The sequence below is a fragment of the Drosophila yakuba genome, chromosome 3L (assembly GCF_016746365.2).
Source record: "Drosophila yakuba strain Tai18E2 chromosome 3L, Prin_Dyak_Tai18E2_2.1, whole genome shotgun sequence".
NCBI lineage: Eukaryota > Metazoa > Arthropoda > Insecta > Diptera > Drosophilidae > Drosophila > Drosophila yakuba.
Genome location: NC_052529.2, coordinates 22,478,458 through 22,504,164, shown reverse-complemented (window position 1 = coordinate 22,504,164; position 25,707 = coordinate 22,478,458). Strand labels below are relative to the sequence as shown.

At 45.7% G+C, this 25,707-nt stretch overlaps 3 protein-coding genes and 1 long non-coding RNA gene across 13 annotated transcripts; 2 read left to right on the top strand and 2 right to left on the bottom strand.

The window, feature by feature from the left end:
- LOC6535143 (isoleucine--tRNA ligase, cytoplasmic) lies at positions 1-4,185 on the bottom strand. The gene is made up of 6 exons (XM_039374315.2): positions 4,083-4,185; positions 3,884-4,028; positions 2,568-3,819; positions 1,659-2,509; positions 1,102-1,594; positions 1-1,033 (listed from the first exon to the last, which is right to left on the bottom strand). The coding sequence occupies exons 2-6, from the start codon at positions 4,024-4,026 to the stop codon at positions 83-85; spliced, it is 3,690 nt and encodes a 1,229-aa protein (XP_039230249.1). The 5' UTR covers positions 4,027-4,028; positions 4,083-4,185; the 3' UTR covers positions 1-82.
- A 567-nt stretch (positions 4,186-4,752) lies between these two features.
- LOC26534888 (membrane-associated protein Hem) lies at positions 4,753-8,591 on the top strand. Its single transcript, XM_039374316.1, has 2 exons — positions 4,753-6,143; positions 6,209-8,591. Exons 1-2 carry the CDS (start codon positions 4,964-4,966, stop codon positions 8,407-8,409), a joined length of 3,381 nt encoding a protein of 1,126 aa, XP_039230250.1. The 5' UTR covers positions 4,753-4,963; the 3' UTR covers positions 8,410-8,591.
- Positions 8,592-16,695: 8,104 nt separating this feature from the next.
- On the bottom strand, positions 16,696-25,683 carry LOC6535142 (SRSF protein kinase 3). 10 transcript variants are annotated; one of them, XM_015195555.2, is made up of 8 exons: positions 24,201-25,682; positions 21,332-21,553; positions 20,817-21,268; positions 20,443-20,759; positions 20,024-20,200; positions 18,446-19,000; positions 17,595-17,865; positions 16,696-17,524 (listed from the first exon to the last, which is right to left on the bottom strand). In XM_015195555.2, exons 1-8 carry the CDS (start codon positions 25,100-25,102, stop codon positions 17,328-17,330), a joined length of 3,093 nt encoding a protein of 1,030 aa, XP_015051041.1. In that variant the 5' UTR covers positions 25,103-25,682; the 3' UTR covers positions 16,696-17,327. The 10 variants fall into 10 exon arrangements, with proteins under 10 accessions (XP_015051041.1, XP_015051046.1, XP_015051043.2 ...); XM_015195560.2 differs by having other exon boundaries at positions 18,446-18,550; positions 24,201-25,681; XM_015195557.3 differs by lacking the exon at positions 24,201-25,682 and adding an exon at positions 21,634-22,652.
- LOC26535006 lies at positions 23,322-23,791 on the top strand. The gene is made up of 2 exons (XR_005561196.1): positions 23,322-23,463; positions 23,547-23,791. It is a non-coding gene; the product is annotated as an uncharacterized LOC26535006 (long non-coding RNA).
- Positions 25,684-25,707: the final 24 nt, after the last annotated feature.

Below are 25,707 nucleotides of genomic sequence, written 5' to 3'. Positions count from 1 at the left end.
TATAGTTTAAAACTTTTTGAAAAGTTTGCAACATTTATTTATGTTTCGATTCGTTTTCAATTAAATACCAACAGTACGGAGCTTAAGATAAGGCGCGTCCCAAGGGGTTCTCCGTAAAGATAGCATTTCCTGAAGGCTGGTTGATGAATTTGGAGTATGGAGCGGGGGATAGTTCAAAGCCTGCTGACTGTTTCGGTGCATCCTGGCTTCGAGCTAGAACAAGCAATTTCCCGCTAAGGTTTTTATCGATAGACTTCAGTTCAGTAATCTTCTTTTGGTGATCAATAACGTAGATATTAAAGTTTACTCCATATAAACCAAACAAACGCTCTAACTCGCTGCGAAGCGTAGGTAGTGCAATAATTTCCTTGTTACCGTTGTGCTGCAGAAATAAAGACGCTTTGCTGCTATTTCCAAATCGTGGCACCAGATCTTCGGCCAAGGATATATTTATCCACGGCAAGCTGGGAAGTTGTAATTCCTCAGTGGAACAAATGGTCAACTTTACCGAAACTCCTTTGAGATCGACAAGCTCGCTAGCTATTAAGCGCTTCCTGGACGCCTGCACAGATGAATAGGGAGAAAACTCGGACTTAACGGCCGTCTTTATCATACTGGCATAGTTGGCCAAAACTTTAGTTAGCTGAGCCTGAGCCTCCACAATCTCAGTCTTAGCATTGTTATTAGCACTTAGCTCATGAAAAATAAGAACAGGATCGGTCGGTATAAGTTGAGCTTTCTTTTTTAGTTTCTGCACTCTATTTATGACCTCACGAGCCAAACCCTCTTCAAGCAATTCCTCGTTAGGCGTCATGTCCAACAGCACCAAAACCTCATTATCGCTGTGAGCCTCAAAGTTTCCACCAACCTGCTCAGATGTGCAGTAAATGATCCGAACTTCATCAAGTTCAATTCTTTGATCCAAAATGTTAAAGAAGCCTTGCGAAACTTGCTTCTGTATTTCATCATCCTTTAAAGCCTTGATAGCAGCCATAACCGCTTTGAAATTGCCCTTAAGCCTTTGTCCCAGCGCCTGTTACAAAAAATTTGAAATAATAAAATAGTTAAATTTATACATAAGAAATACATTGTTAAACAAACCTTGTGGTCAGGTTCTGCTCTCAATGTTACACCATATTTTTCCTTATCAGAGCTCAGCGTAAGTTTTCGAACATTAAGTTCACTAAGAATGAAGTCCTGCAAGCTTTTGATAGCCTCCAGGACTTGCGTGTCCTTGTGAATAACAATGATCTCCGAAACCGGATACTTAACCGGCAAGGTTCTTCGATCGCGCATTACGCGACCCAGCTCAACGACTGATTGCATCAATGCCACCGAACGCTCAATGTCGTTTCGAATAAATTTTTTCTGACTGACGGGCATCATCTGGTAATGAACTGAGTCGGCATGTTCCAGGGTTCCGGTTGGCTGGAATAATACCAGCCGCTGGAATATGTACTCCGTTAGGTACGGCGTGAAAGGAGCCATCATTTTAACCATTGTGTATAGAACATCGTAAAGCGTGTCAAGTGATTGAATGCACTGTTCAGCTCCCAATTCACCTTTGATGCGACGGCGATTGAGTCGAACGTACCTGAAAGGGAATAGTTCACGCGTTAACTAACCTATGCTGTAATCATTAATTTTAAAGAACATACCAATTGGTAAGTTGATCAATGAACCTTGTCAGGCGGGGTACGACCGTGTACAGCCGATACATTTTCATTTCGGTGGCGAAGAACTCGAGTAAAGATTCCTTGAAAGACAAAATCCACACATCAATTACGGAGGCCTTGTCCACATTCTTTAAGTGGCGTTCACGATCATAAGTGTATTGTCCATTTCCTTTTAAATCCTCCTTCTCATATCGAACAATATTTTGCAGTAAGAATCGGTATGCATTGTACCATGGCAGGAACACATCCTTGATTATGTCGCGCACTCCTTCTTCCTTAAAACGCAGACTCTCGGCCCTTACGACGGGCGAATTTATAAGGTACAATCTGAGGGCATCCGCTCCATACTTATGGACCACCTCCATTGGATCGGGGTAGTTCTTCTTCCGCTTCGACATCTTCTGACCATCAGCAGCCAAGACAAGCCCACTTGCAATGAGGTTCTTAAAAGGTGCCTTGTTAAACAGCGCTGTCGATATCACAAGGAGCGTGTAGAACCAGCCGCGGGTCTGATCGATGCCCTCTGCTATAAAGTCAGCCGGGAAATTGTTCATAAAGTCTTTTTCGTTTTCAAAAGGGAAATGCTGTTGTGCAAACGGCATTGAACCTGATTCGAACCAGCAGTCAAAAACAGGAGCTATTCGACGCAGTGGTGGATTTCCAGGAACTGCCGATGGTATTTCAATGTGGTCGATACTTTCTCTATGCAGATCCTCAACCTGAGCACCGGAAAGCTCGGCCAACTGCTTGATACTGCCGATAACGACGGTCTCATCCCCACTAGGTGACCTCCAGATAGGAATCGGCGTGCCCCAGTATCGATTGCGGGAGATCTAGATATATAGATTTGATTTAACAAGCTTGCAAAAAAAACTTTCATATAATACTTACAGCCCAATCTCTAGCATCTTTCAGCCAGTTTCCAAAACGTTTCTCCTTGACAAAGTCCGGCACCCAGTACGTTTGGGAACTGCAATCAAGCAGGTTTTTAGACATGTGCTCGACGCGCACAAACCAGGAAGGAACAGCCTTATAGATTAGAGGCGTATCTGACCGCCAGCAGAATGGGTAGCTATGCTTCACCTGGCCACTGGAAACCAAGTTGCCTCGTGCCTTCAGTGCGGCCATAATTTGTTTATCAGCATCCTTCACGTATTGGCCCTCAAAATCGCTTGCCTCGTTGGTAAACCGTCCTGCCTCATCAACTGGGCAGAGAACCTCACTTGACTTTGTGATGAGGCCCGCAGCAAGGCACACACGATAATCATCTTCTCCAAAGTAGGGGGCATTGTGCACAATACCCGTACCGGAATCCTCGGTGACGTACTCGTCGACCAGGACGCGGTAAGCCTTCACCTCAGCTCCGCGTTTCGCGAAGTAAGGGAAAAGCGGCTTGTAGTGCAGGTCCTTAAGGGTTGCGCCCACAAATTTCTCCTTCACTTCGTACTCAGTCTCCGATTTGTACACGTAAGAGAGACGACACTCTGCGAGTACAAAAAGTCGATCGCTCTTTACGTCGCGAACTTTTACGTAGGTCATCGTCGGATGAACGCAGCATGCGAAGTTAGAGGGCAGTGTCCATGGCGTGGTGGTCCACACCAGGAAGAAGGTATTTGGCAGCGAAACGGCTTCCAGTGCAACAACTACGCAAGGGTCAACAACTTCCTTATAGTTTTGGTTGGCTTCGAAGTTCGAAAGGGAGGTTGTGCAGGCGGTGGAATAGGGCATCACCTTAACGCCCTGGTATACCAGACCCTTGTCGAACAGTTGCTTGAAGATCCACCAAATGGACTCCATGTACCATGGGTACAACGTCTTGTAATCGTTCTTAAAGTCGATCCAGCGACCCACACGCGTCACCACATTCTCCCACTCATCTGCGTAACGCATCACAATCTTGCGGCACTCGGCATTGTAGGAAGCGATTCCCATCTTGGCCACGTCCTCTGGGCCCTTGATGTTCAGCAGCTTGTCAATCTCAAACTCCACGGGCAGCCCGTGGCAATCCCAGCCGAAGCGACGGTCCACATGGTATCCCTGCTGGTATGCGTACCGTGTGACGATGTCCTTGATAGTGCCAGCCAAGATGTGTCCGTAGTGGGGCAGGCCAGTTGCAAAGGGCGGTCCATCGTAGAACGTGTATCTAGAAGAGGGCAAAGTAGCATGCATTTTGGCGATCGGCTGATGCAATCGTCTGCGACACTTACTTAGGCTTTCCCTTCGACAGCTGGCTGCACTTTTCAAAGATATTTTCGTCTCGCCACTTCTGGAGTACATTCTCCTCTTCAGCCGGGAAATTGATGTTCTCCGGCACCCGACACACGTCGTTCCGCTCTAGTTTTTTTCCCATGGCTGTCAAAGTGCACAGTTGTATTATTTATAAAGTAAAAGCGTTTATTCGCCTACCCTTTAAATCAGAAATCTTACTAATTTGCGGCGTTTTTGCGTGGCACACAACGTGCCGAACGGTGCGGAGCTAGTAGTTCATTAATCGCTCTATTCCTCATCGGCGATGATATCGATAGCAAGTTAAGATGACCTGAAGCCTCGGTAATCAGATGACAAAAGCAATAAAGAGCTTTTTAGTAAACAAAGTTCAATAAATTTGTAAAGAATTGTTTACAATACAAATGGAAAACTAAAATATAAGTTTGTTGGCAAGGAAATCATTTCAAATCCAATGCGCCATGAACAATTTTTGAATGGTATTTAGGGCTTTACATTTTCAAGACATATAATTGGAATTGATTAAAAGTTTAAAATTTAAACTTTAAATACCCTTTGCTATCACTTTGTAGTCTTGTAGTTTTATCTGTTAAGTTGATTGACTGTCAAATTCAGTTATATAAATAAATGTGATCTTATATTTTCATGCACTCAGCATTACATTTTCTTTCAACAATCAACAATTTATGTAAAAGAGTGCGTTTCTTTTTTACAACTGATTTCCAATATAATCAAATTATTTTGTCTGGGTATTACATAGCTTACACTTTATTTGGCTCTAACACAAATATCACTAAATAAACAAATTTCCACTTGCTAGTTACCGTTATCGATAGTAAAATATCTGTCCATCGTTCATCACTAACGCGAAAACAAGAGGAAGAGTAATGTGTACACTTTTGTGTCGCTCCTTTTTGGCAAAGTTAATAATCTAAAAAATATAAGTACCGGGCAGGTCAGCACTTATCGCCTACCAATACAGCTCGCCAGCGCACACCTGTGTTCTGGGCTCCACCGGAAACTCGCTTTTAGCCATTCGACGTCGTCAAGAGTCATCGGATATGGCACGCCCAATTTTTCCGAACCAGCAAAAGATAGCTGAGAAACTTATCATCTTGAATGATCGCGGACTGGGCATTCTTACGCGAATATACAACATCAAGAAGGCATGCGGCGACACCAAGTCGAAGCCTGGCTTCCTCTCCGAGAAGTCGTTGGAGTCAAGCATCAAGTTCATTGTGAAGCGGTTCCCCAACATCGACGTCAAAGGCCTTAATGCCATTGTAAACATCAAGGCGGAGATTATTAAGTCGCTGTCCCTGTATTACCACACATTCGTGGACCTACTTGATTTTAAGGACAATGTCTGTGAACTGCTCACCACGATGGACGCCTGCCAGATTCACCTAGACATTACACTGAATTTCGAGCTGACCAAATACTATCTGGACTTGGTAGTGACCTACGTGTCCCTGATGATTGTTTTGTCTAGGGTCGAGGACCGCAAGGCAGTTTTGGGCTTGTACAATGCCGCCTACGAGTTGCAAAACAATCAGGCGGACACGGGCTTTCCCCGATTGGGGCAGATGATTCTGGACTACGAGGTCCCCTTAAAAAAGTTGGCTGAGGAATTCATTCCCCACCAGCGCCTGCTAACCAGTGCGTTGCGGTCACTTACCTCCATTTATGCACTGCGAAATCTGCCAGCAGACAAGTGGAGGGAAATGCAAAAGTTGAGTCTGGTAGGAAATCCGGCCATTCTTCTCAAGGCCGTCCGCACGGACACCATGTCCTGCGAGTACATATCCCTAGAGGCAATGGACCGCTGGATAATCTTTGGCTTGCTACTGAACCATCAAATGCTCGGCCAGTACCCGGAAGTCAACAAAATCTGGCTCTCCGCCCTAGAGTCAAGCTGGGTTGTGGCATTGTTCCGCGACGAGGTCCTGCAAATCCATCAATATATTCAGGCTACTTTCGACGGAATTAAGGGCTACAGCAAGCGGATCGGAGAAGTAAAGGAAGCCTACAATACGGCGGTTCAAAAGGCTGCTTTGATGCATCGGGAGCGGCGCAAGTTTTTGCGAACAGCATTAAAGGAACTTGCTCTCATTATGACAGACCAACCAGGCCTCCTGGGTCCTAAGGCAATATTCATTTTTATCGGACTTTGCCTTGCGCGCGATGAGATTCTATGGCTCCTTAGGCACAATGACAATCCACCTCTTCTCAAAAATAAAGGTTAGTATACGATTTCTCAACAGATAAATTATAACTCTTGGACCATAACTACGTTAATTTTATAGGAAAGAGCAATGAAGATCTTGTAGACCGACAGCTGCCGGAGCTCTTATTCCACATGGAGGAACTCCGAGCTCTGGTACGTAAATACAGCCAGGTAATGCAGCGATATTACGTACAATACTTGTCCGGATTCGATGCCACGGATCTTAATATTCGAATGCAAAGTCTGCAAATGTGTCCGGAAGACGAAAGCATAATCTTCAGTTCGCTCTACAACACGGCTGCAGCCCTGACAGTTAAGCAGGTGGAAGACAACGAACTCTTCTATTTCCGACCATTCCGCCTGGACTGGTTCCGGCTCCAAACGTACATGAGTGTGGGAAAGGCTGCACTTAGGATCACAGAGCATGCAGAGCTGGCCCGTCTTCTGGATTCAATGGTTTTCCACACTAGGGTGGTCGATAACTTGGACGAAATACTAGTAGAAACCTCGGATCTTAGTATCTTCTGCTTCTATAACAAAATGTTTGACGACCAATTCCACATGTGCTTGGAGTTTCCCGCGCAGAACCGCTATATTATAGCCTTTCCCTTGATCTGCAGCCACTTCCAAAATTGTACACACGAAATGTGTCCGGAGGAGCGACACCACATACGAGAGAGGTCACTCAGCGTGGTAAATATATTTCTTGAGGAAATGGCCAAGGAGGCTAAAAACATTATAACCACAATTTGCGATGAGCAGTGCACCATGGCAGACGCTTTATTGCCCAAGCACTGTGCTAAAATTCTGTCTGTACAATCTGCTCGCAAGAAGAAGGACAAATCGAAGTCTAAGCATTTTGACGACATACGAAAGCCAGGAGACGAGTCGTATCGAAAGACACGAGAGGATCTGACGACGATGGACAAGCTGCACATGGCCCTGACGGAGCTTTGTTTCGCTATCAACTATTGCCCCACGGTCAACGTTTGGGAGTTTGCTTTCGCACCTCGCGAGTATCTCTGTCAGAATCTGGAACACCGCTTTTCCCGAGATCTTGTTGGTATGGTGATGTTCAACCAGGAGACAATGGAGATAGCCAAGCCCTCGGAGCTGCTGGCCAGCGTTCGAGCCTACATGAACGTGCTGCAAACAGTAGAGAACTACGTGCACATAGACATAACACGAGTCTTCAACAATTGCCTGCTGCAGCAAACACAGGCTTTGGACTCTCATGGAGAGAAAACCATTGCCGCTCTGTACAACACCTGGTACAGTGAGGTTCTGCTGAGGCGTGTATCCGCTGGCAACATTGTGTTCTCCATTAACCAAAAGGCTTTTGTGCCAATATCGCCCGAGGGCTGGGTGCCATTTAACCCGCAAGAATTCTCTGATCTCAACGAGCTGCGAGCACTTGCAGAACTTGTGGGACCATACGGTATCAAAACATTAAACGAAACACTTATGTGGCACATAGCAAACCAGGTGCAAGAGTTGAAGTCGCTGGTTAACACCAACAAGGAAGTGCTCATCACACTGCGCACCAGTTTTGACAAACCTGAAGTGATGAAGGAGCAATTTAAGCGTTTGCAGGATGTGGACCGCGTGCTGCAACGCATGACGATCATTGGGGTGATTATTTGCTTCCGCAACCTAGTGCATGAGGCCCTCGTTGATGTGCTGGACAAGCGTATACCCTTTCTGCTTAGTTCAGTGAAGGACTTTCAAGAACATTTGCCCGGAGGCGACCAAATTCGGGTTGCTTCCGAGATGGCCTCAGCAGCGGGTCTGCTGTGCAAGGTAGACCCCACATTAGCAACTACTCTTAAATCAAAAAAACCAGAGTTCGATGAAGGTGAACACCTCACTGCCTGTCTGCTCATGGTTTTTGTGGCGGTATCTATACCTAAACTGGCCCGTAACGAAAATTCCTTCTACAGGGCCACAATCGATGGCCACTCGAATAACACACACTGCATGGCGGCGGCCATTAATAACATCTTCGGGGCTCTGTTTACCATATGCGGTCAAAGTGACATGGAGGACCGCATGAAAGAGTTCCTTGCTCTGGCCAGTTCTTCCCTACTGCGCTTGGGCCAGGAGTCCGACAAAGAGGCGACGCGGAACCGAGAGTCCATCTATTTGCTGCTCGACGAAATCGTCAAGCAATCGCCCTTCCTCACAATGGATCTGCTTGAGTCCTGCTTTCCCTACGTGCTTATACGCAACGCGTACCATGGCGTATACAAACAGGAACAGATCTTGGGACTGGCACTCTAAATGGTGCCGATTTGCGCCCTCTGTGTATTCCAAATAATGCTTATGTAGTTTATCCGCCGATCGACTGACGATCACTATGCTAATCTAATATACTTTAATACTGTTAAATATACTCTAATGTATTCTAGACTCTGCATTTTTATACTCGTATGACTTCGAATAAAGTGCTTATACAACCCAAATGAGAAGCCCACATTTATATGTTGACTCTTGATCGGTATGTATATTCTTTATTTCGGCTTATTGAAATATGTGCCCACTCCCCGAACGTGCAGCTCCTCCGCTGAAATTTCTGTTACATTTCATTTGGACACATGAGCACACTTGTGTGTATATTAAATATCGTGTTAAGGGGAAAAATCTTCCACAATATTAAATTATTTGGTCACGTTCAATGTTACTTTGTAGGCTTGTGTACAAATACTTGTAGGCAAGTAGTAAAATATGTTTTCGTTATTTGGTATTACGATTTCTCAGTAATTATCATTGGTAGTATTTAAATTTCGATTTTGAGTTTTCAATTCCGATAAAAAAGACTTTTATGCAATGCTTTATTATTGTTTTTTCGCTTTAAGTTATGTGATCTGGAATAGGCTCATTTTCACGGATGTTTAGTGGATAAATTTTGCAAACCGAAATCAGGTAGGTAGAGAATATTCTCAAGTCTGCTCGTTATCAGCATAGGACTAAAAATCTGCAGATGGCTTTGGTTAATTGTACCAAAATTACAAATTGCTGCTAAAAAGATATCAATATTTGAGTTTACGTCTGTATCTGTGAACATTCTCGATATCAACAATTGGGTTTCGTTAATTATACACATACATACTTGCTTATTAATATTATAGAAGTTATTATTAATTATGTGATGAATATTTTTTCTAGTTCGTACAATTTATTTAGCTTTTTCCATTTGCTTGGTTTTCTTGGTTTCGCATGAAAATGTATTCCTTTTCAGTCAGTCAGTTTAGGCATCTGTTGACTTAAAAATTGTCGTCATTGTCTTTTGTTATAGTTTTTCATCAATAAAAATATATATGTATGTATAAATTAACGTAAGTGTGGCTGGGGGGATCCTCGCTGCAGTCACGGATTTTATGTTGAGAGGAACTTTCCTCTTTTAACTGCCAGCCTTGTGGTCTGGCAGAGTAATTAAAACAAATATATTTTACGACGTTCAGTCGGAGTAATAGGATTGACGAGCAGCCGCTCTTTATTAATGTCAAAAACAAACTGAACTTAAAGCTAACAAAGACTCGCAGCGGCCACGCAAATATGCTGTGTTTGCCGGCTGCGCACGGGTTTCCGGCCCAATGCTGGGTCAGCACTTTTACATTTTGATATTATATTTCGCACACTGAGCCAACTGTTCTAGTTCGTTGGCTTGTGTTAACTACTCCCCCTTCAAGATTACGGCCGTCCTCGGCTGGTCCTAATTCGGCGATCATCCCGTTTAATTGGATTGCAGATCTCCGCGCTCCGAGGAACCGTAGACAGGTGATACCAATGCAAATCAATGCACAACAAATCGCTGCTGCGATAAATATTATGCGATGTGAATGATTAGTATCAATTTCTCTCCCGAACTCTTTGATGAACTCCAAGTTACGTTCACTCAGCTGGTGAAGATAGGGGAGACTCAGAATATCTCTGTTGGCGGTGATATTCAATGATGGGGAACTCGCTACCCCTGGAGCTCGTATTTGGGCCTTGTCGTGATTTATAAAGGTGGTGTCATTTATCACGACGCGATCATTGAAGGTGATGAGATGAGTGCCACGTAGGTAGACTTCTGTTCCGTTGTCCACCGTGACCCTGGCTGGCCGGTCATTGATGATGATGATTCCCTCGTCCACGCGGGTAAGCGGGTGTAGGTCGCTTGGTTGCGACTCGCAATGCGCTATGACGCCTGTGTGTAGTTCCCTGGCGCATGAGCTTTCCGTTGATAGTTGGCAAAAGGTAGCCCCCGGTGTTGGGGTGCAGTTTTTGATCTTATGGACTTCTTCTCCACACTTTGCTACCATGTTGTCGGTTATCCGCAGCATAACTCCTTTGCAAGCTACTGGGAAAATGGTGACCTTCTTACAAGACAATTTTATTTTGGGAAATTTGATAATAAAGTGTATCATGTTAGAGGATTGTAGTATTTTTACAGACGATGCGGACATAAGATCCCCTATGGGGGTATCTGTGGGTTCTTTCAACCAAACTGATTTTAAGTCTGCATGATCTAGGATATTTGGACTGACAATATTGTTTTTCGCCAGTGTTACAGCCAACATTAAATTCTGTAACTCCATCATTAGTATTCTATTCCTAGCCAGCAGTGTCTCATATAAATGGCCGGTGTCAATTTGTGTATTTTTATGTGTTTGCAAGATTTGATTTACAGTTGTTGTTAATTGGTTGATTCGACTTTGTATTCTAGTATTAATTTTGATTTGCCTATTGTTTGACTGTGTCAACTGCCACTCTGTGAATCTTATTCTTTCTAGATCGCCGGCATCCGGCGTCCCCGCTACTACCTTTAGCATTGAGCCCAGAAAATCTAAACTCCTTGCGATTCTGTGGTGGACTTTTAACGAATCCAGCGTGTCCCGAAGGTGCGAGGTATCCACTTCTAGCAATTTCCTCATATGAGACTGTGGAAACATCTCGTTCATGCTGCTTGTTTCTTCTATTACGCGCATGTATTCCGAAAGATTTGCCGAGTGGGTCACATACGCGAGCTCCTCCCACACCAGGATCTCTCCATCTATGATGGGGATATACCTTGCTTGTGAATAGTTAGTGATGTGCGCTGACACCAATGACAGTGAAAGGAGGATGAAAATTCTGCACCTGTGGAAATGTATTCTTTTAGTCGCTTTTTCTTGTTCGCTGAGGTTTATCCCATCACCAATTAATTTTATAATAAACTAAAACATCGTGCCTTTGGCAACGGACTTAATGTCTACTAAATGGAAGTTTGCCAAACGGCTGATGATAGGTAGTAATAATAAAAAATTTAAAATTAAGCGAGAGAGTCATTTTAAGTTGTCCTTGTGGACCACCCTCCCTTCAATGAGGACCGTGGTCCCCAGGTCTGCCTGTATGGCTTTTTCCTCACACAAGGGAGTGAGTTTATTGCCGAGCCTTCTATTAGTTTTGACCAAAACCTTTTCGCCCACTTCGAAGACTCTGTTTTGTCGAGAAGCATTCTCTCGAGACCTTAGCGCGTCTTGGGCATTCTTAATTTTGTCAGCAATCCGTTCTTGTGTGTCGTCCGTGCATTCTTGTATTGCGTCGACTGGCCTCTTATCGATGACCGAATGGATTGACTTGTTATATCTGGTAGTGGCTAACAAGATTACTTCCACAGTATCACTTATGCCCTTGTCGATTTTTAGGCACCTGGCGAGCTCTAGTAGAGTGCTGTGAAAACGTTCCACTTGCCCGTTTGAGACACTGTGAAGGGGTGGCGCATTCGTGATGCTGACGCCAAAATGGTTGTCTAGCATGGCCGTGATCGTGTGCGAATTTAGCGATGGCTCGTTGTCGCAGTAAATCACTTTGGCCTTTGGGAAGAAATTCATGACCTGTAATAAGGCTGGTTTCAAATCCTCGATTGTTCTTGACGGCACATGCTGTACGACGGCGAATTTCGAAAACTTGTCGATGCAAGTGAGGAAATACTTTTTATCCGTTGAGAAAATGTCTATGTGTAGCATTTCTCCTACATGAGAGGGAATCGGTGACTCGCCAATCTCTTGTTTCTTCGGATGCCTATCATATTTAGCTTTCGCGCACGTTTTGCAGTTTTGGACAATTTCATTGGCCAGTTTGGCCATTTTTGGGAAGTAGTACTCTGTGAGAACCTGCTTCACATTTTCTTGGGCCGACCGGTGGGCCCTATTGTGTTCTGCTAATATGACTTCCCTTCTTTCTTCGACCCCAAAAATGTCTGTAACACGGTTTTTGCAGTGCCAGAATTTTGTAGTCGGGAATCTCCGGACTAAGTCGTCCTGCACCGTTGCTAGCGTGTGCAAATCGCAATGGAGGGCGTTTACGCCCTTGGGGACTATTGCATCCGCAAGGTCATCGAGTAATGACTTCTTGTCGGTGAAGTTGATCGAATGTCGTTTCTTATTTTTAAAGAGAACGAAAGAGCGTTTTAGCGGAAAGCGGGCCTCTTCTAGAATTAGTTGGTTCTGGAAGCAATTTAGGGGCTTATCCGTTGTTTCTATGGTGTGAGTGAGGGAAATCTCACTGTGAATGGTCGCAATGCATGATTCTGCATCCTGTTCTTCTATGGCGTTAATTTGCTGCCTAGACAGGGCATCAGCAACCAAATTTTCTTTTCCCGGTTTATAGACTACCTTCGCACCCGTTTCCTCGATGCGACCCTTCCACCTTTTGATTTTCGCGTTAGGGTTAGAATCTGATACCGAGAATGACAATGGCTGATGGTCAGTGAAGATAGTTATATCTTTCACCGCATATAAATAGTGTCGCAGCTTGGCCAACGCCCAAACGATGGCTAATAATTCCCTTTCATTTGTGGCGTAGTTTATTTCCCTATCCTTTAATGTCCTCGAGATCATTGTAATAGGACGATTCTCTTGTGAAAGCACTGCTCCAATACCGTAGGCTGAAGCATCCGTCGTTAGATGGAATGGCTTCTTGTAATCCGGGTATCTGAGCATAACATCTTCGGATGCCAAAATGTTGCGCAGTTTTTCGAAAGAATTTTTTTGCGCCTCATTGAATTGTACTTGGATGTGTCGCGATCTATGTCTGCTTACACTTCCATTTTCGCCCTTTAAGATGTCCGAAATAGGCCTTGCTATGGCTGCAAAGTCCCTAATAAAGCATCTGTAATAGCTCGCGAGACCTAGGAATGATCTAACCTCAAATATTGTTTTTGGTTCGGGGAACTCTTTTATGGCCCTGACCTTTTCTGGATCGGTGGTAGTGCCATCACTGGTGACTATAAAGCCAAGAAAGTTTACGCTTTTTTTAAAAAAACTTGACTTTTTTACTGAGACCCTCATATTTGCATCGCTTATGGTTTTTAAAACCCAATCCACGTGCTTGACATGAGCATTCTCATTTTCTGAGAAGATTATTACATCATCGACGTAGACATAGCAAGTCTTGCCGATTTGCTCTCTGAGAATGTCATCAATGGCTCTCTGGAAGATGCTGGCAGCATTTCTCAAGCCAAAGGGAAGCCTCTTGAATTCGTACTTCCCTCCGCTTACGGAGAAGGAAGTTTTTTCGCGGTCATTTTCCGCTAAGACGATCTGGTGATACCCGGACTTGAGGTCCAATGTCGTAAAGAATTTGGCCTTGCCCAAGTTGCCCAGTATCATGGAGATATCTGGCATCGGGTATTTGTCTGGGATAGTTCTTTCGTTTAGCTTACGAAAGTCTATGACTAATCGTCTATTTTGATTGCCGGCCTCGTCGGTTCCTTTTTTATCAACCACCCATATTGGGTTGTTATAAGGAGACACCGACCTTTGAATTATACCATTTTTAAGCAGGTCTTGGATTTCGTTGTTGACGAAATCTGCTGCCCCCATGGGGTATGGATATAATTTGGCGTAAATGGGCTCTTCGCTAGTCGTCCTAATCGTGGCCACTACCGATGTGTTATATGGCAGGGCCTCGTTGGGATCTGCGAAGGCGTTTTTTCGGCTCTTTATCATTCCCAGAAATGCCTTCTTCACCAAAGGTGGTGCATCTGCGCACTCCACGTTAGTGAAGTTGACGTCAGTGCATTTATGGAATGAAATCTTCTCAACTTCGTTACCCCATTTGAGCTGGGCGGAAGCGAGGCAAAGTGATGTGCCGGCCTGTGTTAACAGATCGGCCCCGATTATCCCGTCGAATGTTGTAAAATCTGGTAAAATGAAAAAAGTCGCTTTCAGATTAAAAATCGAGACGAAGCATTTTTTTGTAACAGTGGTGGTGCCGTGAATTGAGTGAATTTCGAAAGGAGAGTCCACCGGGCGGATACCCTTTAGCTCTTTGCGAGGTCGGATGAAATTTTTTGACGCGCCGGTGTCTAAAAGGAAATTCATTGGTACCCCTGCTACTCTTCGTCTGATGACGGGTAACAGGGATTTTCCCCTAAAAAATTGACGTAGTCAGAATCATACTCGGCGATGGCATCGTCGTCTATTTTTGATTCCGCTTTGGAGGCGGCGGCGGCGTACGCTCCTGTCTTTTCTTCCGTATTCCGCGTAATGAAGTTAATTTGTTGTTGTTTCCTCACGGCGCCTGTGCGCTCAGAGGTGGCTGGTCTTCTGTTCTGGTAGGCGTTTGCCTGGGTCGGCTGCAGCACTCTAGAAAATGAGGGATCGACCTCCATAGGTTCTGGTGTGCCGTTGTTCTTGTAATTTTTGGTACTTTGCGGTTCGGCGTGAACCTGTGCCTTATGCTGCCTATTGAAATATGGGTTTTTGGTATTATTAGGTTGTGGGTCATGGTGGTCGTGCTTGTCAAGTTGACGACCCTGCGCTTTTGCAGTAGGTTTGCGATCTTTATCTTCTTGACTTCTTGCAAAACTGGCTGCAAAAACATATCTCTCGTGGTTAGATTCCACTTCTTGCGCTAAGGCCAGAGCTGACGGCATGTCTTTCGGCTTTGCCGCGAAAAGCACATCAGTGAGGCTGCGTTTAAGTCCCGAGATGAAAATACGCAAGGCGTCCTCTCGGAATTTTTCGCACAATATTTTTGCCGTCGATGGCTCGTGAGACATATGAGCTTTATTTGTGAGTAAGGTGAGTTTTTTCTCGACCTCATCATAATACTGTAGCAGGGTCATGTTGTGTCCCTGTCTTAAAGTGCTCATGTCCTGTTCAATGACATGCATTGGACGCTTGTCACTGTAAGTGAAATCGAGCCGATTTATAATAGCATCGAAATTCAGTACAGTGCCAAACGAGGATAAAACGTTATCGGCCGCGCCCCTAACTTTGTTTCTAATAATTGTCACTGCCTCATAATGGCGAGAGGTGCCGTTGAAATTTTTAAATATGCGATACGCAGCAATCGCCGCTTGTCGCCACGAAACATATGATTCCTGTGACCCCGAGAATTCAGGCAAATATTTAACGGCGTCTAAAGTCACGCCACATTGAGAATTATTAGTTATGTCTATGGGCTCGTAGGCTTTAATTACGGGGGCCACAGCTGAGGTGGGCGCGACATGTGTTGCTGCCAACTGGCTGGCCAGTCCCTGAATTGTCTGACGCAGTTCATTTTGTACGAGTTGGTTTTTGGCGGCCTCGTCCGCTAAAGCGTTGGTCACAATTGCCTGTATTATAGCTTTGAGTTGTTCTGGATCTATCGACATTTCGGGGGGATTCGCGGTTACACGTCTTAGAGAAGAAGCTAGATTTTCGCTGTCGGACTCTGAGTCGCTGGAGTATGGTTTTTTATTCCTATATTGTGAGAACCCGGGCTGCATGAGCGTTTTAATTCGCCTAGGCATGCAGAGACTGCCTGTGTGGGTAGCAGTTGACCACAGACAAACAAACAATAAATAAAGACAAAGGCTGCAGCGTCAAGTGTCACGCTTGAATCGAATGGAAACATAAAACAACAATAAAAAATGAAAAGCTAACGTATGCGCTGTTGTAAAAAATAATTACATGATTTTTGTTCTTATTCACACTGATATGAGACCACGTTTTAGTGTATCTGCTGGATTAATAATTTGTTTTTGTTCATAATAATTTTTGCTGAAAATATATTTTTTTGTTTAAATTATTTTCTGTTGAAAATAATTTTTTGTTCAAAATAATTTCTGTTGAAAATAATTTCTTTTTATTAACTTTTGTTGGAAATAATTTTTTGTTTAAAATAATTTCTGCTGAAAATAATTTTTTTTTACTGTAACATTGGCGTTGATTAACAATTGCTTTATTAAAAAAAACGCTTCTGTGCAGCGGTTTGTGGTACATAAAAATATTAACAGACTTAAAATGCGTTTAGCATCGGTTCCCACTCACATGATTTTTTTCGGTGTGTGTGTTAACATGTTATGTTTTATCACTAATTCCCTTCACTTTTCCCGCGCCGCTGTCTTTTGCTTTGCCGCAAATTTAGAAGCTGTGTGGGCGGTGTTGGTGATGGTGGTGGTGGTGGGTGGTGGTTTTTACCACTAGTTGAGCGCCAATTAACGTAAGTGTGGCTGGGGGGATCCTCGCTGCAGTCACGGATTTTATGTTGAGAGGAACTTTCCTCTTTTAACTGCCAGCCTTGTGGTCTGGCAGAGTAATTAAAACAAATATATTTTACGACGTTCAGTCGGAGTAATAGGATTGACGAGCAGCCGCTCTTTATTAATGTCAAAAACAAACTGAACTTAAAGCTAACAAAGACTCGCAGCGGCCACGCAAATATGCTGTGTTTGCCGGCTGCGCACGGGTTTCCGGCCCAATGCTGGGTCAGCACTTTTACATTTTGATATTATATTTCGCACACTGAGCCAACTGTTCTAGTTCGTTGGCTTGTGTTAACTTATATACCTATATGCACGTCGAAATAAAACTTGAAAAACATTTGCGCAACTTCTTACGTTCGCGTTTGTCGTTACAAATAAAATCGCTTCTTTAGTAATTACATTTTAAAGCTCTCAAGTACAAAAATTAAAAAGCTTAAAAAATTCCACGCGTAACGTCCTCTTCTCTGCACTTCGTAAGTGTAAAATGTGTGTGCATCGATCGAGTCCTTTAATGCTAGCTTCTCATCGGATTTTCCTGCTAACATACATATGTATATTATTTCTCTTTATGGCAAATGGTTTCATTATAAAAGTTAAGCCTAGAAATACAATACGATTACGAAATACGTATGTTATGATGCAATATTTAAGTATGCCTATGCCTGTGTCTCTCTAGCTCTTTCGTCACTCATTGAGCCTTCTAGACGAACTCCTCCTGCTCCAGCCACGGATGCTGCAGGCACTCCGCTGCCGACGCCCGTATGACCGGATTGTACTCAAGCATGGGCAGCAGAAAGTCTGAGAACTTCTTGGCCTCCACCGGGTCCCAGTCGTACTTCTCCACCAGCACGTTCATTAGACTCCAGGGCTTAAGCTTGGTGATGTTTCTCAGGCTACCTGAAAATGCAAATCAACAAGGGGCATTCACACACCACATTCTATGGGAGAAATACATTTCGATACCTACCGTAGCTGGTGAAGTACTTGAGCCCATGTTTGCCCCGCAGGATCACCGACTGCGGTATGGAGCCCAGCAGCTCCACAATGTGCGCCAAGTGGTCCTCGTCCCGACTGTAAGACTCTCCGGCGTGAGGGTCGAACAGATAGTCGCCTGTGGCCAGTTCGAAGGCCAAGCAAGCGGTGCTCCAGATGTCGGCGGTATAATTGTACGGCGCTCCCAAAAGAACCTCGATCGATCGATACTGGCGAGTCTGAATGTCCTCGGTAAAGTGATGGTACTGGAAATACATAGAATGATAAATTATCAAATTTATTATTTTCGAATTTAAATATATGAGAATGAAAGAGTATTTTAATATTTTGATTATAGTTCCCGGGATCTCAAAGGTCACACGGGCGTACTTACGGTCAGACAGACATGACCATCGTAATGTGAGTGATATACTAGACTCGGTTAAAAGTATTTAATTGGAAGGAGCTAGCGTTTCCAATCAAATTATCTGAGTATCTGATATTCGAGGAAATCGACTATTCGATTATTCCCATAGCAGATATAAGTGAAAAAAAAAACCCGCACAAATTCGGTTTCTCTGCAATCCGCATCCTTCATATGAATCTTATAGTACGCAGAGTTCCTGAGATCTCGACGTTTATACGGAGTGAGACTCGGCTAGTGATCCTGATCAAGAGTACAGATGCTTTATTAAGCCATACTATCACATACCTTTCAACGAATCTAGTATACACTTTTAACCTATGAGTAATGGGTAAAATTATGATGAGGTGTTAATCTGGTATGTTCATGATGGACCCGAAAATATATTATTTTATACTTTAAGCATTTAAAAGGGTACTCACGTCGTAGCAGGCGTTACCCAAGTCGGCGATCTTCACACGAACGTTGCTGTTGTCAATGAGCGACTGGATTGTGTAGGTGTTGTTCTGGCTACTCTGACTCTGGTTCTGCGAAGGAATGGCATTGGCATGGACATTTAGTTTAGCGATTGCTGTTGTCGTTGGCGCAATTGTTGTTGTTGCGGAGGATATCGCGTTGGATGTTGTTGTTGTTGATGTGCTAGTTGTTTTATGGTCGCCATTATAGAGCTCGGCAGATGTTGTACAGGTTGTACTGGTAGCTGGAGCAGTTGCAGGAGGAGCTATTTGCGTGAACGAGGGCGTGCACGTGCTGGGGGGCGTGGCGGACGATAAGGCAGGGGCGGGAGTGAGTGAGGGAGTGCCATTTGAAGGGGCGGAAGTGGCGGCTGCAGTGGTGTTCGTGTTGGTGAGACTGTTTTCGTTGGTTGAGGTCAAGGACGTGCTCGTGCTCAGAATATTTGAGTTGATCTTGGACTTGGCTATCGTGGCTGTGTTGTGGGAGAGGCAGGAGCTATATGTGGAGTTCGGGGTGGGCAGCTGCATCGTGTTTATATAGCGTAATGTTGCATATAAATTGGTTTACACGAAGAAAGGAAGAAAAAGAATACACAATGTTGGTTTGCTTCTTTGAAGGTTTATCTAGTTGGTGCAATTAACGAAACACAAACGGCGTGCCAGTCAACGCTGGGGTTGCGTGTGGAAACCCCAGTGGTGATTGCCACGGATTACTATCCTAGTGATATACCAAGTTCGGCATTCCACTACTGTTTGGATATAGAAACGCATATACAATAAGAAGTTGTAATAAAAACGTCTTAGCCTAACCACATTTCAAACATATACATATGTAATATAGCTGCGGCCAAAGCTCGATGCAATTGGGTATGGCGTACGAAATGCTTTAAAACCATTTCTAAAGTGTTCAGTTAATAGCAAATAGGGCCCAGTTCAGATTTTATAAAAATTATGAAGCAAACGAATTTATAAACTCATACATTTATAATCATTTTTCAATATATAAAATTACTTTATATAACATTAACAGGATTACTATTATGCTAATGATATGGCCAAGTCATTGCCAAGATAATTTCCTTTATCACAACGCTGTACGGACTGGTAACGGCTTAGATCTTATTGCAAATAGGCAGAAAATATATAATTTATTTTTACAACTGTTTAAACTTTTACACTTTTTTAACCGCAGCTCTATTAGAGCACCAACAATATATGCATTTAGCAGGTAGCAATGCAAACGTTAAGCACATGTCTAAAACCTGTTACAGAAACATATAAAGCTGTCCATGCGCACAATCAATAAAGCATTTGGCGTTTCGATCCAGGATATAATTGCCTTGAAGTAGCGTGTGGGTTAAGTGTGGGTGAATGTAAACAGGTTTGAACTCAAGAGCGATAATCTAAAATGGTAAGTAAATAACGGCGCGGGGGAAATACCAACTAACAACAAAACGTATTAGGAACATATAATGGAACTCATTATCCAGCCGTTCAAGCGACCTGGCTACCACTAACGACTATCCCGCATCCAACCCATTTTACCTCAGGGATAGCGCCTTCACTGGGCTCGGGCTGGGGCTCGGGCTGGGGCTCGGGCTCGTCCTTGGGCTGAGGATCGGGTTCGGGATCAGGATCGGTGGGCGTACCGATGGTGCTCGCCAAGGTGCTCTGCTCGCCCAGCGTGTCGGATTCGCCATCTTCCTCCCAATCCCCAGAAGACTGATAGGAGTGTCAAACCAAGGACAATGATAACGCAAAAATATAAGGAAACAAAAGTAATACGTAAGAATTTCGTGTTCCTTTGGTGTGCAGTGTGTGTTTGAATGTGGGCTCACAATGTGTAGAGTACAAATGCTTTCCATGCACACCACAAAGTATAATCCTGGCCAGAGCTTTCGAGTGTGGTGCAGGGGCGACTGTCGACCTGAGCACCTAGGGACCTGGCTTGCAAGGGAACTTACCTTGGCAGTGATTTTCTTCTCCGCTCGATAGCGGTTGTTTAGGTTCGCTGATCCGCCGAGGCCTCCGTTGCATTCGCAGTCTCCCAATAGACTGGAGTACTTAGAGGCCAGCGATGACGTGGTGTTAGAATTAAGCGTGGACGAGGTGGTTGTCGTGGTGTCCTCCTTGTCCAGCGTCGACATGATCACGGCGGCCAGCGGAGTCGACGAATTGGAATTGGTCGCCGTGCTGTTGCTAGTGTTGGTATTTGTCGATCCATTTGGCTCGATAAGCGGCCACTTGGCCCGCGACTTGGTCTGCTTCTCGATGGAGCTGACTGTGAGTGGAACGCAGTGGAAGCCAGTGGCAAATAAGGTTGAGTACTGATACTCACTGTACGAGTCGGGGAAGTCGGCACCCTTCACGCGCAGACTGTTGATCTCATCGTCAATCTGCTGATTCATCGCGGCAGCATTGTCGATCACCAGCAGGATGTTCTCCGGCTTAATATCCGTGTGTATAATGCTGCACTTGCTGTGCAGGTAGTCCAGCCCCTCCAGAACCTGGCGGATTATGTTGCGCACCTGAGCGATGGCCAGACCCTGGTAGTTGTTCTTCACTATCAGCTTATACAAGCTACAGCCGAGCGCCTCGAAAACCAAGCAGGTGTGCATTCCGTTCACACCGCGCACCGTGAAGTGGTTCATCAACCGCACAATCCTCTCCCGCTTAACATCCATGGGGTCTGCGTCCCGGATCGCTTCAAGGAGCCGGATCTCGTCCGCGGCCGTCTCTATGTAATGCGGAGCACTCTTTACAACCTTGAGGGCCACGTACTTCTCATCTCTAGGGAAAGCATGAAGTTCGGAAGGGCTTTTTAAATGGTAAGTTTGATATTTCATCACTTACTTGAGATCCCGGCAAAGCCAGACAGTAGAAAAATGGCCCCAACCCAGTTTTCTCACCACTCGAAACCGGTTGTCAAATATGTCTCCGATGACTACTGGATGGTACCCTCCGCGACAATACTGAGAAGCATCTTCCTGCTCCTCGTCCGAAACGTAGAGACTACTATCGGACGAGTCCGGGTAAATTTCGTCGGTCGTACTGAGGGTCCCGCGGGGCTCCGATCTGAAATGAATAAAAGGGTTGAAAATTAGTTGACACATGTTCTAAAATGTAGGCTCTGTAATATTTCCCGTTGAACCCACTTAAGCTCATTATATTCGGTTCCCTCTTCCTTGAGTGGCTCCGCCAACTGAGGCAGCCTGATCGTGAGTGGCTGCTCCCGCGGCGGCAAGAAGGTATCCAGGATAACTTCTCCAGGGCTAACGGGCTCAAAAAGAAGAGCCGCATGACGATGGTGCTTTGGTCGCTTAGACTGATGGCGCAGGGCAATAAGAATTGGCCCGGCGGATACGCAGTTACGCTTCTTGGTAAACCGCTTACGGCGCTTCTTCTCCTCCACCTCCAGCAGAGCCTCCGTCGCGGCTTCTTGGACAGCCCGCTTCTCTTGCTCGGATACAAAGTTAAAGTCGCAGCTCAGATTTTTTGCCACGTCCGGAGTGGGGTTCAGCGGCTGCTCAGCTCCACCTCCGCAACTCCACAGCCGGAGCAGGTGCATCAAGAAGAGGAAAAGCAACAACATGCTGCCCTGCAGCACGCCCATAAAGATCGGATCCTGGGCTAAAGTGGCTACGATGTGCCGGCTCAGAAGGTGCACCCTGCCGGCTAGTGATAGCAGCAGCTGTAGGCGGTGCATGTAGCCGGGATAGAGATCCAACCAGCGGTCCAGCAGGCTCGCTCGCCAATCAAGGCCGAAAGTGGCATTGCCCTGCATAGGGCAGATGGCCTTTTCCAGTTCCGCGGTCGGGGCAGTCGAGCCCCAGTCATCCATTTCTGATTCGATTCACTGCTCGATTCGACAATTGGATTTCCAAGCAGACCTTCGCGAATTCATGGCAACTGGGCGCAGTAACAGGGGGTGGCTGTGGACATGCGTGTGTGGGTTGGGGGTGGCGACCTTGACTTTCCTAGAGCCCCACTTGCATCACGGCGCCGCCGAATGAGTTTGGTCGAAGCACAAACACCACGCTGCACTCACACTCCTTACATAACAGTGGCCCGAGAGAGGTAAATAAATAAAATATATCGCGCGGCGGAAAATCTGAATTATGAAAAGTATTTGTATCTGCGCGAGTATCTTTCCTCGTTTGTCCGATTCGTTCAGTTGCGTCCGTGAGAATGTCGGAATGGCTTTTCGCTTTTGTTTTTGCCGCCTCTTCCTGAGCGGCCAAGGCGCAGCCGTTTCCAACTCGCGAGTATTTCTGTTCTGTTTTTTTGTTTCTTTTTTTGTCTCAACTAAGTTTAGTCTTCGCTCGCTCCCAGTCCGACAGGGTGTGAGTGTGTGCGGATCACCTAGAACCCATGCCCACCAATAGTTTTCCTTATACACTGCGATAAAACCGAAACACTTCCTTTTTAGAAACATCTTTATCATACCTTACGAAATGGCGCATTTAAGTCGATACTAACTATTATGTCAACTAACATGCCTTTATGACTCAGTGTTATTATTCATAAATTGGTAAATAGCTGAAAGACTTCAGTAGCTTTATTCGTGTATAGTTAATTTTTCTTTTACCGGTAAGGAAATGGTATAATTTAATCGTTGGCAATACTAATGGGAAATATGATTCAAAAATGCTTCATTTGGGAATGATCGATTTTATCCGCCGTGTATTTCTGCTGGCGTCATTATCCAATGTACTTCATCAAATCGATGTCATGCCGTCGTTGTTCGCCGCCTTTGCCGGTCATGGACTGCACTACAGCAGGAAAGAGTCCACCACATGAGCTCACAATCAGACGAGGCCCTGCCCGTCAACATCATCATCATCGTGAAGTTCTCCGAGATTTCTGAGGCACCTTGCCAAGTTTTCCCTCGCCTGTTCAGGGGGGTGTTTGACAGGCAGGATTTCAAATACTTCGGGTTCCAGAAGGTTTCGAAACCACATCGAAGGAAAGTTTCGACCGATTGGGTGCGATTAAAAAATTCCTCGCAATGCAACTGCAGTTGCTTTGGTTCGTAAAATGACTAATCACGCTTTATTGATTTTTGCAGCACCGTTCCGAACTCGATTCAGCCTTTGATCCTTATGGAGCCATGGCGACTTTTTAAAGGGACGTGCTTGCTTCTGAAATCTTGAGTCACCCTATGCCCGACACACGAGCGCACCCTACTCGGCGTGCCCCTACATATTAATATTATTTATAGACGCCGAGAGAAGCGAATAAAAACCATAAGTCGGCTAGGAAATCAGTGCGAATACAGAGCAGAGGCAGTAAAACGTCACCGTTTTGCTCGAATGAAGTGAGTTTGTGACATTGGGGGGCTGCTGAGTGCGCTCGGGCTTGGGATTTGGGATTTGGGGTTTGGGTTGGGGGTGCCCATTGGTTAGCCACTGGCGTCACGTGGTGGCTACTCGCAGTTAGGGAAAATTAAAAATCTAAATTAACCGAGCGGACTAAATGGAAGAACTCACTCATTTGCCCTTCAATTAGCTGTGAAAGTTCACGTGTCCACTAGTCTGTCATGTTTGTTTGTGGGCGTGGAATCGTTTTAAAAGAAATAAACTTGTGTACGAAGATCATATGGACGGACGGAGACGTCTAGCTCTACTTGCCAAGAGACACTGATCTTCTGTACAGTCGAAATGTATTTATCATAAAAGGACCTTATATTTATGGGGACAACATAACTATATGAAGTACTTACAGACTGACGAATGGGCCGCGCAGTGCCGGCATGTCCCGCCGCCGGTTGAGCGGCGGCGACAGCGACAACGAGAGGAAGTCCTGCTGAGCCTTGTCCTCGTCGACGATGCTGGTGGGAGTACTGTAGATGCGCGTAGTTGGCAGATAGCCAATCTGCTGTAGAAAGTCGTCGCGGTAGGAGAGCTTTGTGGTGGACTGAGAGGAGGTCAGCGGCAGGGACAGAGGGGATCCGTAGAGCGGCGTCAGTGGCAGGGCCGCTGTCATCGAGGCCAGCGATAGAGGCTGCTGGTAGAGTCCTCCTGCACCGCTGCCAGATCCCGTACCCGACCCCGACCCCGACCCCACACTCGATCCTGATCCCGCAGCGGTACCATTCCCATGGTGGTGTAGGTGGATGTGATGCGGCGTGTTGGTCGCAGGCTGGGGACCGTGGAAATGAGGATAGGTAATGCCGTGAGTGTAGGCTGGAGCGCGCGACAAGTACGGCGGCGTGATGATCTTGTCGTCGAAGCTGCGACGGAAGCTGAAGCCCTTCAGAGAGTTGCTGTAGTTTCGGCGCGAGAGCGGCGAACTGCCCAGATCAATGCTGGCTGCCGGACCCAGGATCCCGGCGGTAAGACCGCCTCCTGCTGAGGTGGTTATTCCGCTGGCCGTCGCAGTGGCGCTTCCCAGCATGCTCAGTGCAGGTGAGGTGCGCAGCTGGGGGCTGCCTCCGCTTCCGCCCACACCTCCTCCTGCACCGGAGGCCGTAGTGGTCGAGGTGGAAAGCGGCGGCGAGATGGCACTCAGAGTGGAGATGCCGCTGTCACTGCTGCATATGCCGGCCGGCAGGGACGTATGGGTGGGCGAGATGAGGTGTGGGTGGTGGTGCTTGCCATTTGCGGTGCCGATGAGGCCGGCCATGTCGCTACTGGGCAGTACGGGAGCCAGGATGCCTCCCGGGATGAGTTTCCTGATCTGCGCTGGGGCTGGTCCTCGCCCCGTCGTAGGAAAGGCAGGGAAGCTAGAAGCAGCTTCCTCGCGTCTTTGTCCTCATCGTTGTCCTGCGCCCTTTGTTCCCGGCTAGGACTGCGTGTAACATTCTTTGTGCGCAGGAAAATCAATGAAGCGCCGCGCTTAAAACATTTTAATGCATTTTAAGCAGCGTTTTTCTCGCTTTGTAACTCAAATTGCGTATGAAAAAAGTAAGGCGAAAATCCGCACACGCACACACTGTCACGAACTGGTTCGCGATAGAGGGCTTTTCCACGGTCTGCCCCCGATTGGCCTATTGGATTCCGCCTCCTCTGGTTTTGGCCAGGTACGTGCCCGTAATCTAGTTAACAGCGGAATTGATTTATCCCCGACGATTAAAGCGAACACAACATTTTCCACTTTTCGTTTTTGGCAGGAGCAGCAGCAAGGAAGTATCCTTCTTTGTCCACAATTGGCTCGAACTCTCCGACGGAGTGCCCTCCGGGTTCTAAAGCGGAAAACTTTGCGGCGAAGTTCAACGAGTTCGGGGACCG